General features: G+C 38.0%; 2 protein-coding genes across 9 annotated transcripts in view; one reads left to right on the top strand and one right to left on the bottom strand.

The window, feature by feature from the left end:
* Positions 1-10,508, top strand: part of LOC126334946 (RNA-binding protein Musashi homolog 2) — a 363,984-nt gene extending 353,476 nt beyond the window's left edge. For 5 of the 8 annotated variants that reach the window (XM_049997694.1, XM_049997759.1, XM_049997750.1 and 2 more), the window contains 2 exons: positions 6,584-6,836; positions 6,950-10,508. In XM_049997694.1, the coding sequence (XP_049853651.1) occupies positions 6,584-6,836; positions 6,950-7,756 (1,060 nt within the window). In that variant the 3' untranslated portion in view covers positions 7,757-10,508. Of the gene's footprint in view, positions 1-450; positions 586-6,583; positions 6,837-6,949 lie in introns of all 8 variants that reach the window. The other 3 variants (XM_049997711.1, XM_049997702.1, XM_049997722.1) reach the window with 1 other exon arrangement.
* Positions 1-17,094, bottom strand: part of LOC126334976 (uncharacterized) — a 190,482-nt gene that overhangs the window by 2,547 nt on the left and 170,841 nt on the right. Inside the window, exons 3-4 of the mRNA XM_049997771.1 lie at positions 6,401-6,486; positions 3,459-3,522 (exon numbers count right to left, since the gene is read on the bottom strand). Of these exons, the coding sequence (XP_049853728.1) occupies positions 3,459-3,522; positions 6,401-6,486 (150 nt within the window). The remainder of the gene's footprint in view (positions 1-3,458; positions 3,523-6,400; positions 6,487-17,094) is intronic.

Here is a 17,094-nt window from a genome sequence, read left to right as displayed (position 1 = left end):
AACCAGTATTCTGTGTGGCATGCTTTCTCCCGCCCATTTTCTACTGTTTGTACTGTTTAATAGTTCGGCACCTAATATAATAATTTACTGTTATTGCGTTTTTTGCAAGACAATGGATTTTGGCCGTCCACTTAACGTAATAATAAAAGTAAAAAACAAAATGATACATCAATCTCTTGCTGAAGACTTACTTTGTGAATTAAGAGTAATGCTGGAGCGTTATTTATCAAATGGCCAATACAAATCAGTAACAGATATTGACAACATATTTCTTGTGGTTACTAGTAGCTTCTGATAGCATCAGAGAAAGGGGCTTTGCAGTAGCTTTAAAGGCTAGATTTACTGGCTTCCTTCCACGTCTGCTTATTTCGGGATATCAAACTAATTTCAGATCTCCGCGGCTTGGAACTAGTCAAATCTTCTTTCACGTAGTTATGGTTTATTTTGTAGCATTTTCTTTCACGTCGGAGCACTCCTATAAAGAGGTCAAGAAAAAGAGAGAAGACGGAGTCCGACGACGGTTGGAGACTGAGTCCTTATGAAGACCAGGCTGACAACGCCATTGTAGATTGTTCCTCTAACTATGTAAGTAACTCACATGGGAGCAGGCCGGCTTTATAAAACTTTCTAGCGTGAGGCAAACTGCAGTCAGTCATTGTACATGACCACTCAAATCTAGTGATGTTTTTTCCCCCTTTTTACAGAAGAGCAGCTCAGGACTTAACGCTGCTTGTTGCTTCATCAAGAATATGTAGGGCTGAGCGGCGTTGTAAAATTGTTGCTTGTATTTGTGAAAAATGTAAACATCGTTGTTTCTTTGCTTCGAAGCTTTCGTCTCTTCTAGGCTTCATTATTATGGATTTAAAAAAAACAACTTTGGCTGGTGATAGAGTAAGCATTCAGATGCTGATAGATTCTTGCTTGACTTTAATCGGAAGCGACTGACCTCATACGGTAGAATTATTGTAAGCATGGGGGCGTTCTTGTTAATTTAAGTTCGGCCTTAACACACGGAAGGAACGGCCTGGGTGGGGGGGGGGGGGGGGGGAGAGGAGGAGGAGGAGGATGTCGTTCTGCGTCATCTGTGGTTCATTATTCTTAGTTTTCTTGTGTGTTCAAGTATGTAAACACGAGTCTTAACAACACTTGGTTCGAGCATTTTTTATGAGTATGGTTCTACAAATCATTTCTTGTGAAACAATAAACATGTTTGGAGATTCTTGGAAGATAATGGCTGGGCAGACATATGAAACATCGTAAAGTTATATAGGAGCGAGTGGAAACCAAATTGAGGAGTTTAGATAAGGCAAACATTTCAGTGAAGCCAGAAAGTGATGTAAAAATTTCGCCGCGTGAAACCTGCTAAGCAGAAGAAAAGAAACCCACGTAATATGTCCACGTAGTGTACAAACCTATTTATTGCAGATGTACTTTAATGAAATTACTTTATCTGATGTGAATATATTGGCACTCAAATTTTACTTTATACCGCTTGCATTGAGTACTTCATGCAGTTAAAAATTTCGTGCCCGTGATGCTTAGCGTAACTTTAGTTCTAGTATTAAGATGTGAAGGAAATACTTCGGCCGTGAAAATGGGTGAAAGGAATCCGAAATAGTTTGAAGCACTGCCGGTAAACTTGCCTGGGCCGATATCAGGTGTGCCAGAATGTTGTTAATTCCGAAATTATTACCATCACAGCAAATTTGAGCTGAGATTTCTTACATTATTCTTTATGATGCTGTGGAAAATAGGTTCAAACACTGCCTTGAAATTCCAGACAAAGATTTTGTTTCGTAGGTGTTCTACACATGATGAAATAATTAAATAATTATTTGCTCATTAACTTGAAACTAAAAGCTGGTAGAGCGGTTCCGCCAGCACCGTTGACGTAACGGAAGGTAAATTCAGTATAAAATTTCCGTACAGTCTTAGGGAAGTCTGCCAGTGTTGCAATTAAGAATCCCGCGAAATTACTTTTCGTCAATAAATTTCTAACAAACAGTCTGCACGCAGTTCAGCGAGAATCCGCGTGGCGCCGCCACTGCATGTGGCAGTACTGCCTCTGGCGGCAAGCGTATGAACTGTTGTCCACACGACATTGGATAATCGGAAGATCAATAGCGCTTTCGGCAGTCGGAAATAAGCGACTATTCCAAAACTTTAAGATTCTAAAGGAATGTGTTCATTCAAGATAAACATTTTGTTTGTTCTGATACTAGGGGCCACATGTAAGCTCGTATGTTCAAGAAAGACAAATTGTTAACGGAACGGCAATCTGTAAATGACATACATAAAAGGACGGACATAGGGTTTGGTTACGTCAAATAGAACTACGTACGTCTTTCGAATTAATGTAGAGCGTGTACAGTACATTTCTTACACGTTACTGCGGTGTTTATAGGAATGAAAGGATAAAATATTGCTTCCTTTGGATTGACAGACGAGCATACATATTTTTGAAGAGTAAACAACTGAGATAAGAGCTATTTGCATGCCTGTTTCTGTGAATAATATAGGTTAGGAGCTCCGATTATCGTTGCTTTAATAGTAATCGCGTAAAACAAGTAAGTTGGTGGAAAAGACCTAATTAAAATTCTCGTGGAACGACGAAAGATCTAAAATATAAGCAAAGTGTTACAAGCTATATCCAGTACTGTGAATAGACGATTATAATCATTTGTGCACGGAAATAGCTTAACTTGTAAAGTTTAGGCACTAATTAATACGGCGATAATAGCAAATGCACAAAGCTTTTGTAACTATAGATCTGTAAACGGAAGTGCCCATGCAGTGAAATTTCGGAGCGGTTTTAAAACACACTGTGCAAGAAATAAAGGTTCATACGGAAGGGATAAGTTGATGGACAAATGGCATTTCTAGTACTATTTCTTTACATTTTAGGCCAATACGTTTAAAAGCAATAGTGCGATAGTTCTACAGTACTTGAGTTTAGTTATACGGTGAAGAAAGAACCTATTTTTTGCGTATGCGAATAAAACACAAGCAGCGAAATTAGTACATACCCTGAAGATTTATATTAAAATGCTGCTACACTCGATAAAACAATAAGATTAGTACAAATGTCGAGAATCACTTGACTAGATGCATCAGGAGCGTCAGTCTAAAGTTGCAGAAGTAGCACCGCTGTTGGTAGCCATTTTGAATGTAAGTATCAGACTTCGCACATTTTGCCGCACGCGCAAGCGCGCGCACCCTTACGCACACCCACTGAGTGAAGCACAAAACACAGATAGCACAGAAGCTGCGGACGACCGGGTCTGAGGCTATGTCCCGAAACAGCAGTAAGCTTTTTTCTTAGTACTGCTGTGACAGGACAATATCCCAGCCCCGGCCAAAGAGCGGAGAGACCAGGCTGCAGTAGATCCGCCACAAGCTTAGGCGGCACCGTCACCTCTTCCACTGCTCGGGGAGTTGTAGAAACGCTGCGGACTTACCTTGTAACACTTGGGGTTCGTGAGGTCCATCTGTTCCACGGAAGGCTTCTTCTTTCGGTTGAACCTGCGAACAGAAGCGAACGGGAGTGTTGTTATGCGCGGTCGTGGTGTTAGCAGGGCGCTCGCCCGGTCGGTTGCTGCCAGGAGAGTGAAAGCTGCCGTATCGACTGGGGGTTGGTGGGCGCGGCTGTGCGCGTGCGCCGAGACCCCCCACTCCCCGGGCAACCCCCCTTCGCCCTGCCCCTCGCCGCGCAGCGCGCCTCGATGTGCAACCCCCGTCACAAAGCTCTGCCGCTGGCCCGGCGAGCTCAGCCGACAACCTGCATCCCTAAGCTCTCCCTTCTGCAAGACTGGGGGAGGGTGGCTTCAGCCCCCCATCTCTCTCTCTCTCTCTCTCTCTCTCTCTCTCTCTCTCTCTCTCTCTCTCTCTCTCTCTCTCAAATGAAGGAAAAATCGATGGTACTATTGGTATGTTGTGCTTCACTGTCAGAATATTGGTTTCATGGCTTAATGGTATTACATTTCTTTATCTTGGCTGTTTGGAACAGCCAGTTAAGTTCTGACAAAGGAGGTCTATTGGAGACACCCACACAGTAAAGTTACAGTGAATAAATTATTACATTATGGTATAGGAAATATTGCTTTTTAGAAAAGTGTTCCAAATTTTCAGGGAAGAGATTATAGCCCAATTTTAAAGATTTGATTGGTTAAGTGCATAAAGTGTCAACTATAAAAATACTTTATGCACAGCTGGATGCATACAAAATTTAGATCAAAAAATTTAATCAAAAAATATTTTTTATCACATGAATTTAATCTGTCATGATGATTGTGAGAGGTATAGGTAGATTAAATATATATTGAAAATATCTTCACTTCATTAAATATCATCCAGTGACTATTTTTAAATATTTTTGCTTTTCCCGAATTGTATATATTCAAATTGAGCTAATTACTCATGTACAAGGTGGTCTAAAGAAACTGCCATTGGATAATTGCACATAAAATAAACTAAGCTAATTAATGAATAGAACTGATCTTCACAGAAGAGCTGGAAATAAACATCCATTTGTGCCTGTCAGATCTCCTTGAGGCTTTCTTTATGTTGTCATTAAATACTTGAAACTTTTGATTTTTATCTTGATGACCTAGGAATAAAACTTACTCTACCCATTTAATTTCAGATACCCTGAGACACCTTGTCCTCATTTTTGAACAAATGTAGATTATAATAATGGTAGCATCTGCTGACTTGTATAGAACCTTTCCTGCTTGAGGGTCTTCTTTAACCCTCTTACACTGAAGATACTTGATTAGCTTCTATATTAAATGGCTTAACAAATAAAAAAGTTAAATAAAATAACAATCTATGCTCTGATCGCAAAAGTAAACCAGCTATACTACACTGTTGATAATATTTACTATTGGGCCAAAACGAGACAAAATGAAAAGCAGAAAATGTTTGGCTAGTGTTCCACAGTGAAGTATTCTGTTCATGTAGCCCTCCTGTAGAAGTAGCAAAAAGACATCAGCTGGCAGGCTTGTAAACTTTTGTGTCACAAAGACCAAGTCAGGTATGAAGAATTAAGATAAACAAGAGCTGACTTAAAGGAGGAGGTATATATGTGTAACCACTTCGTCAACAGATAACTCCGAAAGCCAGCAAGGTTTTTGTGGACAACTTGACACTTGGCAGCTTTCCATTGAGCTGTCTCCTTGAATCCAAAAGAATTTCCATTCTGCAAGAACTGTACAAAATCATGTGTACCATATGAAATAATTACTTCTGACCAATGATTTTTATAAGAACTCGTTTAAAAAATCTTCTACCATCTGTTTAATTTTGTGCTCAGCATCCTTATTACAGACATCTTGTAACTATTAAGTTTCCCTTTCCACTAAACATGGAAGGGAGTCACCCATAACTTAACCAGTCACTCATTTAAAACTAATGTAACATTGCTTCGTTAAAAGGGAAATTGTTGTATGATAGAACTATAATCAGGAGCACATGGTGGAAGTAAAAAATACTGGAGTTAAATCCTCATGGGATTCAGTCAACTTAATATTTACTGTGAAGAAAGGGAAGAACAAAGTTAGTCTCTCTTGACAGAATTGGCTATTGATACTGAATATTTTCCACGTGAAAGCCTGATACATATAATCAGGCTTCCACCTGGAAAACATTCTGTACCAGTAGCCAATTCTGTCATGAGGCATTAACTTTATTTCTTCGTTTCTTTCACAGAAAATATCAAGTTATTAAGTTGATTATATCCCATGAATAATAAATATCTAACACCAGTATATTTTTACTTCCACAACGTGTTCCTGAATATACCTCGATCAAATCGCGTGCGTGCGCATCTCTCTTGCATTGCCAGCAAGCAAACAAAAATGCAGATTCATGCTGTGTTGTATATTAGTAATAGCTGTTCAGCCTCTAGAAGAATCTTAAAAGTGGGAGAGGGAAGAGGGATGTCATCTTGTATTCGTAGTTACTGCTGTAGTGTCACTTCGTTTAGCAGACCCAGCAGCACTAATTTTAAACTGAATTTGGTTTTTCTGTACTTTGTGGAGTATTTCTATGGACTCTGACAATACTTATTCAGAGTTTCTCAATAGATTGAATATATGGTAGTTGTTTTTACTGACTGTGTAAATGTAAATAAGTAAACTGTTTCCATAAATTTAAGTGTCAAAATTGTAAAAAAAAAAAAAAAAAAAAAAATGTGGTATGTTGGTCAAGCAGTTACCCTGAATTAAGCAAGAGGGGATATAACATCAAAAACATTTTGCGCAGTATTCTTTCCTGTTACTTAATGTAAATTGTTTATTTTGCATGTTACACCTTTAAAGTTAGTTACATTGATGCATAAACATGAACTGCCAAACACGTTAAATTAAAATGTCATATATTTAACAAATAATTGCATACTTACGACACATCCCTAGTTGCAATTTGGTAGATGCAAAAGACACCAACAGCTACCGGTACAGCAGACATAATACCCACTAGTGGGAGAACCTGTAACAGAAATGTGTAAAATAATTTTAAGTTTTGTTTTCATGATTTAAAGGTATTTGCTATAACTATCTTACTTCATTTCTTTCTCTCTCTGCAGGACGGGCATGGAAGGAAACGGTATATTGAAACACGAGATTCACAACGGATTGGTACCAATGAATGGAAATCAGAATGGAACCTCTGGAAGGTCATCGCCAAATGGTGGCGGTGGCAGTGGGGGTGATCCAGCACCAGGAAAGCTATTTGTTGGAGGTCTCAGCTGGCAGACGTCATCAGAAAAGCTGAAGGAATATTTTGGGATGTTTGGAACTGTTACAGATGTTTTGATTATGAAAGATCCAGTGACACAGGTAGGCTCTCAAAGTATAATAAAATCTACTACTGTTTGGTTGGCACTAGTTAAAATGTTGTACTAAATGCAACAGTTAAGACTGATCCTTCATAAATTCGGGTTTTGTTACAGAGGAGCCGTGGCTTTGGTTTCATCACATTCGAGGATCCACAGACTGTTGAGAAAGTGCTCAAAGTACCAATACATACACTGGATGGCAAAAAGATTGATCCAAAACATGCTACACCGAAGAACAGGGGCAAAGTCACCAACCGGACCAAGAAAATATTTGTAGGTGGTGTGAGCCAAGACACATCATCTGATGAAGTGAAAGCATACTTCAATCAGTTCGGAAAAGTCGAAGAAACTGTAATGCTGATGGACCAGCAAACAAAACGTCACCGAGGATTTGGTTTCGTCACGTTTGAAGACGAAGACACGGTAGACCGTGTCTGTGAGATTCACTTCCATACCATCAAAAATAAGAAAGTAGAATGCAAACGTGCACAGCCTAAAGAAGCTGTTCAAAGTGCTCTACTGGGAAAGAGAGTAGTTTTGGGTCCTCTGGGTGTCCGGGTAGGTGCAGCACCACCTCTAACCCCTGCTGGACAGCTGGCTGCAGCACAGGTTCATGTACAAGCTGCCGCCCAAGTGCAGAATGCAGCAGCCCTGGCTGGTTATGGAAAACTCTTCGGAGCATACCCAGCACTGGCAAGTTACCGCTATGCTCCGTATCCCTTACCAGCTGCCGCAGCCGCTCCTGCTCCGGCTCCTACTACTGCAGCTGCAGCCGCCGCTGCTGCTGCAACACCGGCCCTGGCTCCTCCAACTGCTTTACCAGCCAACCCCTACCAGGGCTACAGTCTGACCAACGTCGATATGTCGAGCTTCCAAGGTGTGGACTGGGGGTCCATGTACGGAATGGGAATGTACGTCTGAAGTGTGCCATTCCTTGCAATTTGCTACAGGAGGTTTTGTAAAATTGTAGTGCGAGTGTGACTTGTGAGCGTCAGCTCCCTATCCTGTAACCTTTAATCTTTTTTTTAGAAGAAATTGTGAATAGCAAGTGAATAGTGGTGCCACTTTTGGTCTAGGAAAAAAGTAGAAAAATTATTAGTACCCTCCCCCACTCCACCCTACCCAGATTCCTTCTTGTTACAGGCACAATATTGCATGCCCGCTTGCTCACAATACTGTTCCAACATGGACTGATGAGCATCCCTAGCATTAAGCAATAACTTGCAATAAGCAGTATTATTGTCTTGATAAACATCTTCCTCTGTAACTGATTCAGATGGAGAATCCTCCTATGGAACACAGTCTGCATGCAAGGCAAAGCCCAAAATTTGATATCAGAACTGTAACGGAGGAGTGATGTCTTCTGATATGAAAGTGACAGCAGCCCACATATTATGGGCTGTAAGATAACTCTTGTTAAAGGCTGCTTTTCAGTGTCAAATTGCGTTTAGGGTCTGGTATGTGCAATGGTAATTAATTACTATCGCTAAATTTGATAGGAAAAATAACTATCTTTTGAGTAAAAATTAAAACTCCATCGTGATAGATTCTTCCATTTGAGAAGTATTAACAGATCTTGAGAAGTCTTTGTTCTTTGTTGCCACTTTAAAGAGGCACAGTGGCATAACAAAAAAGTATATGCATTTACCTGTGGGGGCATGTTTTGAAATTTCTTTGAAACTTTTTGTGCCAGCAAAAACTTAAATCCTGTTGACCCAACAGCTGCAGCTTATAAATCTTGCTAAATGAGACTGTTTCCCTTGAAAGAACTGCAAGTTGCAGTATCTAGTCAGGAGGCTGAAGTGGCCTCGCACTTCCCACATTATCTCTCATCTAAACATAAGTAATTGTAATTGTAATGTGTCCCATCGATGTTCCACAGTGAATTTAGTGTAGAATAGTTCTATTGGAGGACTGAGTATTATTTATGTACCAACCGAAATTGTTTGTTGTTCAAATGTAAAAAATCTTACATACGTACATTTGTTCATTCACCTGTCAACATTCCATAGTTCATGTACCATGTCAAAATTACATGAGGGACTTGTGTATCTCTCATTATTATGCATCGATTTTTCAACATGTGAGATTTGCGGACCAATAATTAACAGGAGCTCCGACTGTTCCTGCAGTGAAACTAAGAGCATGTATGCTGCCTTTTTATTACTCCCCTGGGAGTAATATCTCCAAGCTGTCTGTTCCCTGAGGGCAGGTATTGAAATGTTACTAGTTGCTTTAAGGTTACTAATATTTATTTGTAAGAATATATTTTATTTTCCTGTGTTCATTTTTTAAATTTTTTAAGTATGTGGATAAGAGATGTCGCCAAATTGAAAAGCGGAATAACTACTTTAAGTTCCTACCATTTTGTTTTTACTGAACTGATGTTTGATGTTCCCAGTGCTTGTAGGGTTTGCTCTTAGTTTCGCCTGCATCATAAGATGACAGTGGAAATTGTAGGCATAATTTGAAATGCCTGCAGGTCACAAATGTATGGTCACAAGTGTGCTTTGCCTCTATAGAGGTTAAAATTTTTTTGAGTGTTAAATCCTTTTGTAATACTGTAGATACAACTGCCTACATGAAAATCAGGAACTGCAGGTATTACTACTCTGTGTATACATGATAGTCTTTCCCAACTCTGAAGTACTTTTTGAACATTCTCTGCAAAACCCAAGACATGGACTTCCACAGCCCATGATCACAGTTATAGGAAAACTTACCAGCAATTTTGGTTTAACTTAAAACTTCATTTGTTAGCTTTACAGGTGTAGATAAACAATGTAATACATTGTTTTCTGTGTCAGGTTGTGTTGTGATGATATGTATGTTCTCTTGCAAAGTGTGACCAGTAATGTAATTTGTTCTTTAAAGAAAAAAGCGTTCTGTATGTTCTTTTGTAGTGATAATTCAAAGACTGAGGCAGGTGTTTCTTACGAATATATGTATAGTCGAAGTTTTTGTTTGTATCCTAGAATGGATGTAAGACTGGATGCTAATCAAGCAGCCAGCTTTCATAGGGTAAGATAAAGGGTTTTCGCAGAGAATTAATCCCAAGCAGAAGGGAGATATGAGTGCATTTGTGATATAATTTATAAGCTTGTTAAGCTTAACAAGTAATTTTAATTTATCATTAAAAGTTAAATTTATTTTCCATGGTGCCATTTACCATGCTCATAACTCCGATATTAATGGTTATATCTACTCTTTGTTCATATGTTCCTTTTGCTTGGGTGACAATACCCTTTTATAATATTAAAACAGCAATAAGTGTTTTAAGGAAAGAAAGGATGAAACCCTCTATTTTTGTATTTAATTCTAAATGATAAGAGCAAATAAAGTTTGTATTTTTTCTTTGAAAGTCTCTCTTGTGGTGTTCATGCAGGCACCACAATGAAGGAAAATATTTTAAAAGAGAGGGTTGGTCTGAAAACAGAAAAAACAACAAAAAACAGAACTATGTACTCCTTATCCTTACTTCTACTAGTTATTTCTGTTTTTGGTGGTTTGTCGTATTTTAAAAGTTGTAGTAATAAGTACACTTTACTAGTTCCTTAGTGTTAGATGTTTTTTGTAGTCTGTGTGTAGTAGTAGTGGGGCTGGATGGACTGCCATCTGGTAGCAAATACTTGCACTTGTAGAGCAGTTCTGAATAAAGTAGTTTCATAGTAGACCAGCTGCTTGATGGTATTATTCCTTACTTGTATTTTTGCTTGGTTGGCCTGGAACTTAACTGTTTTCAGCTTTGGAAGTTGGGGGAGAGAGTGGTTGAAAGGAGTTACTGCTATTAACCAATCACTGCTTTACTGTGATGTTGTGACAGAAGTCATTGCCTACACTCCTTCTATGTGTATGGCATTAGTGTTTTTGCAGCTGAGGACGACCAGTCGTAGCTCCCCAAAAACATGTGTAATAAAATACATTGGTTCAGTGCCTTACAAAGATGTACTGACAAATATGCATGGCATCGATTATAGGGTCAGATCCTCAGTGCAATTAAGCTATGACCTCCATCTCTGTGTAAAACCTGCATCCTGTTGTAACTAATCTTTTGTGTAGGTTTTGAAGTGCGGAGCATGCCTAACATGGATCTGAAACTAATGTGTATATGTTTCTCACATGCAGCCTCAAAGCAATATCCCTGTTGTGACTTCACTAAGTGCTTAAAAGAAATCGTGCAGTGTCTTCGTAAATTGCCTGTTGCTGAGATGTGCTCAGGGATAACAGCAGGCATGTGCTAATCCTGGAGTAGATGCCTCTTGTTAATCCTGATAAAACTCCTTGAAACACTCGACTCCAACAAAATTTTTAAATTTTTCACTGGATGCACTCGGCAACTGTAGTTTCCTATAAAGTTTTTTGGTGTGCGAGAATTAATTTATTGATGGATGGCGTGTACCGCAGTTGGATCTCGACACGGAGTTTGCACTCAGTTTTAACATAAAATAATTTGAGTATCCCTGGTGTCATGTGTGCGTTGTTCACTGTACTGATAGTAGCTGTACTTTGTTTTTCAAGCCTTGTCATTTCGGGGATAGTTTTGTTTTCCTTTGTGTGCGTACTGCTTTTAGTTTTACAAAACCTCACTAAACCTGGCTTCCAAATACTTGCGTTTGGCAAATAGGGGTTCTCCCTGTAAAATAGTAGACCCGAGTATTGCCAGCAAAATATGCAGTGTATGTGTTGATGGTAGCATGTATAATAAACGCAGGGAAGGGGATTACAATTGCAGTATGGGTACTGCTGTACTTAAACATTCATTTACCCTACACGGTAGCTGAGGGTAAAAACTAAGTGTGACAGTATTCAGCACTTAACGTTTTTTGTTAAGTGCTTCAAACACTTTTCTTGCACCTTCTCATATATATTTTTTTCTAGCACAATGAATTTTTGTTATTGCTGCTCCCATTATTGCTGGAAATCCTGTAGAGCACTTTAATTAAATTTTTGATATGCTTTTATGTTTTTTAAAGAGTACAGATTTCTGATTATTTGAAGTATAACTTGCTCACAACTTAATCGGTTATTAGGTTAGTTTATTAAATGGAGTACAACAATGGGCAATCAACAAGTTAAGCTTCATACATGCTAACCTGCAAATCAAGAGCAGGTCTTACAATGCTACGTTGATGTGCACGACCAGAGAAGCTTTTGGACTGCTGTACTTATTAAGCTCATTAGTAAGAACACAGCTTCTACATCCATATTTAGTAGAAGTGAGTGTAATTTTCATAACAGTCTCAACATGTCAGCCTGAGTTTTTGGCTACTGCGTAACAAAGAGCGCTCATTGTTTGCATGAGAGACTGCTATACAAGAAATGGGGGTGTGGGATGTTGTTGGTGGTTAAGTAATAAGCTTCAGCTCGTAAAACAGGAGAGAACCGTTGTTAACCACTACATTAAATTGTCAGAATTTCACTGCTGTTTGTTGTGCATGTCAGCGTAGTAATAGATCTCATTTAGGCTGTTAGGAAATACATAAATATCTAGTATTACCTGTTAAGTGTAGTTTGTAGTGAATCGGAAGTATTGTGCAGTTATAGTTGAGCTACACAGAAGCTTGAATAATTAAAGCTTAGAAATTGATTTGTGTAGAATGAAAAATTCTCATGGAACACGCAACTCGATATACATAACAAAATGATTAAAGTTCAAAAGTGTTCACTGGATGTGTTGATCTGGGGGGAAAAAAACACGAAGTACTCACATTTAGTGAAGAAGGTACACAGCAGTTGCTGTTGTAGTACCTGGCTTAAGACTGAAATTTTAATTTGGGAGTAGTTTAATACCAAGAGTTCGGCCTAAGATTAAAATTCTTTGTCATCTTTTAGATATAAAAAATATCTTGGGACACAAGCTTGTTAAAGGGCCCCAGAAGCAAATAATTCCATGAAAGATGGAAGATATTTATAATGATTACAGCAGAAACGTGGTTTGTATGAAATCACTTCTGAAGAGGAAAAAAAAGGGATACAAAACTTTGGTGTCAGCAGCTAACTGCATGTGGCCTAAAATAGGTGTCCCTGTGTTTCTAGTCTACTACTCTAGTCCAGTAGTCCTTTAATGTGACAGTACTGTGATTATTTTTGAAGGAGTTTTGGAAACATTATTGATAACTTTCTTCAGATACTGGTGTGCTCATTGAATTACACTTTTTGGAGCACAGGCCTTAAAAGTGCAACTTTCAACTAACACAGATATTTATTTTATCCGGTTAGTATTTACTTAGTTTTATGAATACTGTTTGTTCCACACACACCTTTAGAACTGTGGTAGCCGAAATCTTAAAAAGGAAGTTGATGTGTGTAAAATCAGACGTGAAAAATGTGTAAAGTCTTCCAAGAGGCTTGTGAGCAATGCAACACACCACCTTCTGAAGGCACTTTGCTGTGAAGGCAACCTACGTAGAAATAGTCTGTTGATGCGTTACAACCTTTAAAAAGAAAACTGTCTTGTGATTGTATACTAAAATGTGATATCTGATGTTGATATTTTAGATCATATACATATCCCATGCAATACCTACTTTAACTCTTGAACCTGTTGTGTACAAATTGTGAATGTTTTAATGTTAATTCGAGACCATAAGTGCTGTATTCAATCCTGTCTTCCTAAAATTGTACTGCAAATAATTGAGGTGGGACCATAATTAGAATGCCCTTGATAATTTCTCACATAACAGAAATACCACTTAAACTAAGTAATATTTAATTTTTTAATACATATATTAAATGACATTCATCTCTAAAGTATTAAACCCAGACTGGCACATAACTTGTCATAGAGAGAACTGTATTAGTGTAATAGTTTATGAGCAGTAATTTTAGAAGGTGGATATAGTGATGTTTCGTATCTAAATGCATGGTGCACGACTTAATACTAGGTGTCCTCAGTAGCCAGCAGACCTTGGTCCTGCCTATCCCCACCAACTGAACAGTTGTACAGGTGCATCACATCTGCAGTGTCTTCAGTCAGCTTTATCATTTTTCAGGTGAGTGAATGTATACATAAATATATACGTATTACATGTAAAACACACGCTTTCACAGAGAAACAACATGGCAGTTATTTTCAACATTTTTGTATTGGAATGAAATGCACTAGAAGTTGTTGCTTATTGGAAAGTCCTTGCAACGATTGGGTTGAAGTACTTAAGCAATCATTATTACGGTTTCATTGTGAAATAGCTACATACCACTCGTGAGAGAATAAAGGACAATTTTAAGATTGTTAGTTTACACATTTTTTACTGTTCTACAACCTGAGACACAGTTTTGTTAGATATTGAAGAGTTTGTGGGATTTTTTGTTCTTGCATGAATATTTTATGACCTGCACGATTAATTTCATGACTGGATTTAAATGCTCATAAGTAATAGGATGATGCTTACAAGCACACTATTGGGAGTCTTTTTCTTCAATCTTTCATTTCTGCACTACAAATTTTGACCTCACATCGCATAAATAATTCACCTATGTATGTACATATGAAGAATCATATTTTTGTTTTATACAGGTGAAATACTGTTTGTGCTCGACAATATTCTGGTTCGGAGGAGTATTTTATGTTAACACTATAATAGCATTAGCACTATTGTGCTCGCTAGCTAGATGGTTGCTCAGTGATACTGTGGATGATACTAATGTATGATGAGTACAACGTGCTGGACTTTTGTGTATCTGTTGACAGCATTTTGTAAAATTTATCAGTATGAAGAAAATATTATTTGAAATAATTCTATGTAATGTTCTAAAATTAATTAAATGGGAGTTTTCGCAGTTTCTGTATTAGTTACTTAGAATATGTACGAAAATGCTCAAATTTACATTTGGCAGGGATGTTTTGTAATAAAATCTTGGGACTGCTATTGGATCATTTGATGAAGACATCCAGACTGCACAATCCTCATCTTAACTGCCTGCTACAGCTAGTGCCCTCTACTCTGCATATTGTGTGTGTAATTGAAGTGTTCTATCAACTTAACTTTATTTCTTCCTTAAATGCTGGTAAATGTGAAGTTTCTAAGAAAGAAAACTGACAGAACACTACACTTGTTACCAGCAGGACCAATGTGTTATAATGTTTCTTACGTGCAGGAACACTATATTACATAGTATGTGTTTTCCATGGTGTTGGAATACAGTTGTGTGTCTTGATGTACGAATGGTGCTAGTAATAAACTCCAGCTCTACAAAAGACATGGTCAAGAGACACAACTCGCACTGAAGAGGAATACGCTGAAATGCATGTCTGGTCATCCTGGTTTATAGTTTCCCTTATGGTCGAATAACTACTAACATTTTACATTCAAGGATTGCTTTGTTTGCATAACAATAAAACTTTAATCACCTTCTTTATTATTGAAATCTGAATATTAATTTGACAATGAAGTGTGTGCGTAATGCTAACTAAATTCTTCATCTACCATGTTTGAGGAAGGCACCTGCAGCTTTAAATATGACACAGTTTGTAATTGCAAATAGTGGATTTCCAAATCAGTTTCCCCTGTAAACTGTGAGGAGCTGAAGAGTACTTCAAAATAGTGGCATATATGTGTCAAAGTAAAAAATCTCAAACTATTATAGTAGTGACTGAATTTTATGGCATAACACTGAAGAACACACCACTAAAGAGCCTCATTCGAAAATGGGTTTTGTTTAATACCTAATTAAGACAATTTTAATGCCTCAAAGAACCTTAAAGTTGTAACAGCACAAAATATGTCTAAACAGTTGAACAACAGTAAGTAAACAGTGACAGTCTATGATACTGTGATAAGTTTAGTTTTCTTGATATGAAGCAAGAGATGCTAGTGATTTTTATATCGATATTTTGGGTAAGCTGGTAGTGTCTTGCAAAAATACAACACTGCAGCCTGTGATCTCAACAGTTTGTTAAATTTGTCAAACTTATAATGAAGCTGATTTTTATTTTATTTTAATAAAAATCTGAATGCTTACCCAAATTTGCATCATTGTTCAGAAATGGGTTTCGCTCATGACAAAGGGAGGAGTAAAGTATCATCTGTAGTACATACATGTAGTTGTACATGCCTTTAAGCAATGTAAATATCTTAGTTACATGGTTTAAACTTATACAATACAGTGAAATAATTTAGATACATAAATGTCATTGGGAGGGAGAGAAAAGTGTATAATGGTAGAAAGCATCGTCGAGAATTTGCTTGTGAAACACATCAAGAAAGCAACAGCTTCTTGTGTTCACAGAATTAAAAGCTGATGTGTAAGAGCTGCACTCGACAACATATGCTACAGTCACAGGTGTCTACAGAAGTCTAGGTCCTTGAGGCGATAGGGTCAGGCATAGCATGGGCACTTGGTCCTGTCTCCTGGAATCTGAAGTGGAGGAGTGTTTGACGGGGACATACTGAATCAGATTTATCCTATTCTGGCACTGTGTGCTAGGAATAGCTAGGATGTAAGAGTTTTAGTGGGAAATTTTCCTTAAAAGTTGGTTTTACCACTGTCCCACAGTTGAGACAGATGGGAACACTTTAGCCACCATAACAGCAAATGTTCCATTCATGGGAAAACTAGCCCTCATTTAGGTCATTGAGACCTGATACACATAGTTGAGCAGTTGTAGACAATGAACAAAATGTTCTGCTGTAGTGTGTTTCATTCAACTGTGGACTTATTCATCGGTTGGAAACAGAAAATACACACAGTGGTAAGAAAAAATCTGATAAGCTTGTAAGGGCATTGCAGGGTATGATGTGCTGAGAAATAATTAAGAAAACATTTCAATGCAGGTTAATTAGCATTGAAGTTAAACAATCAGACCTTTGGGCATGCAAATTAAAGTACCATTTGGTTTCCTAAAACTGAGCAAGAGGGCAATAAAAAATTGGACATGGAATGGCAGTAAGAAATGAACCCATGCCAGAGATTGAGCATTATCACCAGAGACTGAGCATTATTGTGGCCTATCATCTACACTATGAGGGGAATTACTGATACTAATTGTACCTGGCAGGTCGATTGAATTTGCATGGACAGTGGTCAGTGGCTAACTTCATTGCTAATTAACTCTGATTCTGTGCCATGTATCAAATTTTTGTCTTAATATTAATGTAGGTTAATTCTTACAAAGTAGTAGTCTTCTTGTAAGAATTAACCTACATTAATTGTACACAGCCATGGTCTCATCATGTCAGTTTAGACAAAATAGCATGTCTCAATATTTATTTCTCGGCATCTGTAATCACATGTGGAGCAGTACTTTCGCAACGCCGTGG

This window comes from Schistocerca gregaria, chromosome 1, assembly GCF_023897955.1.
Source record: "Schistocerca gregaria isolate iqSchGreg1 chromosome 1, iqSchGreg1.2, whole genome shotgun sequence".
In the NCBI taxonomy this organism is placed as follows: Eukaryota; Metazoa; Arthropoda; class Insecta; order Orthoptera; family Acrididae; genus Schistocerca; species Schistocerca gregaria.
This window is presented reverse-complemented; position numbering and strand designations above follow the sequence as displayed.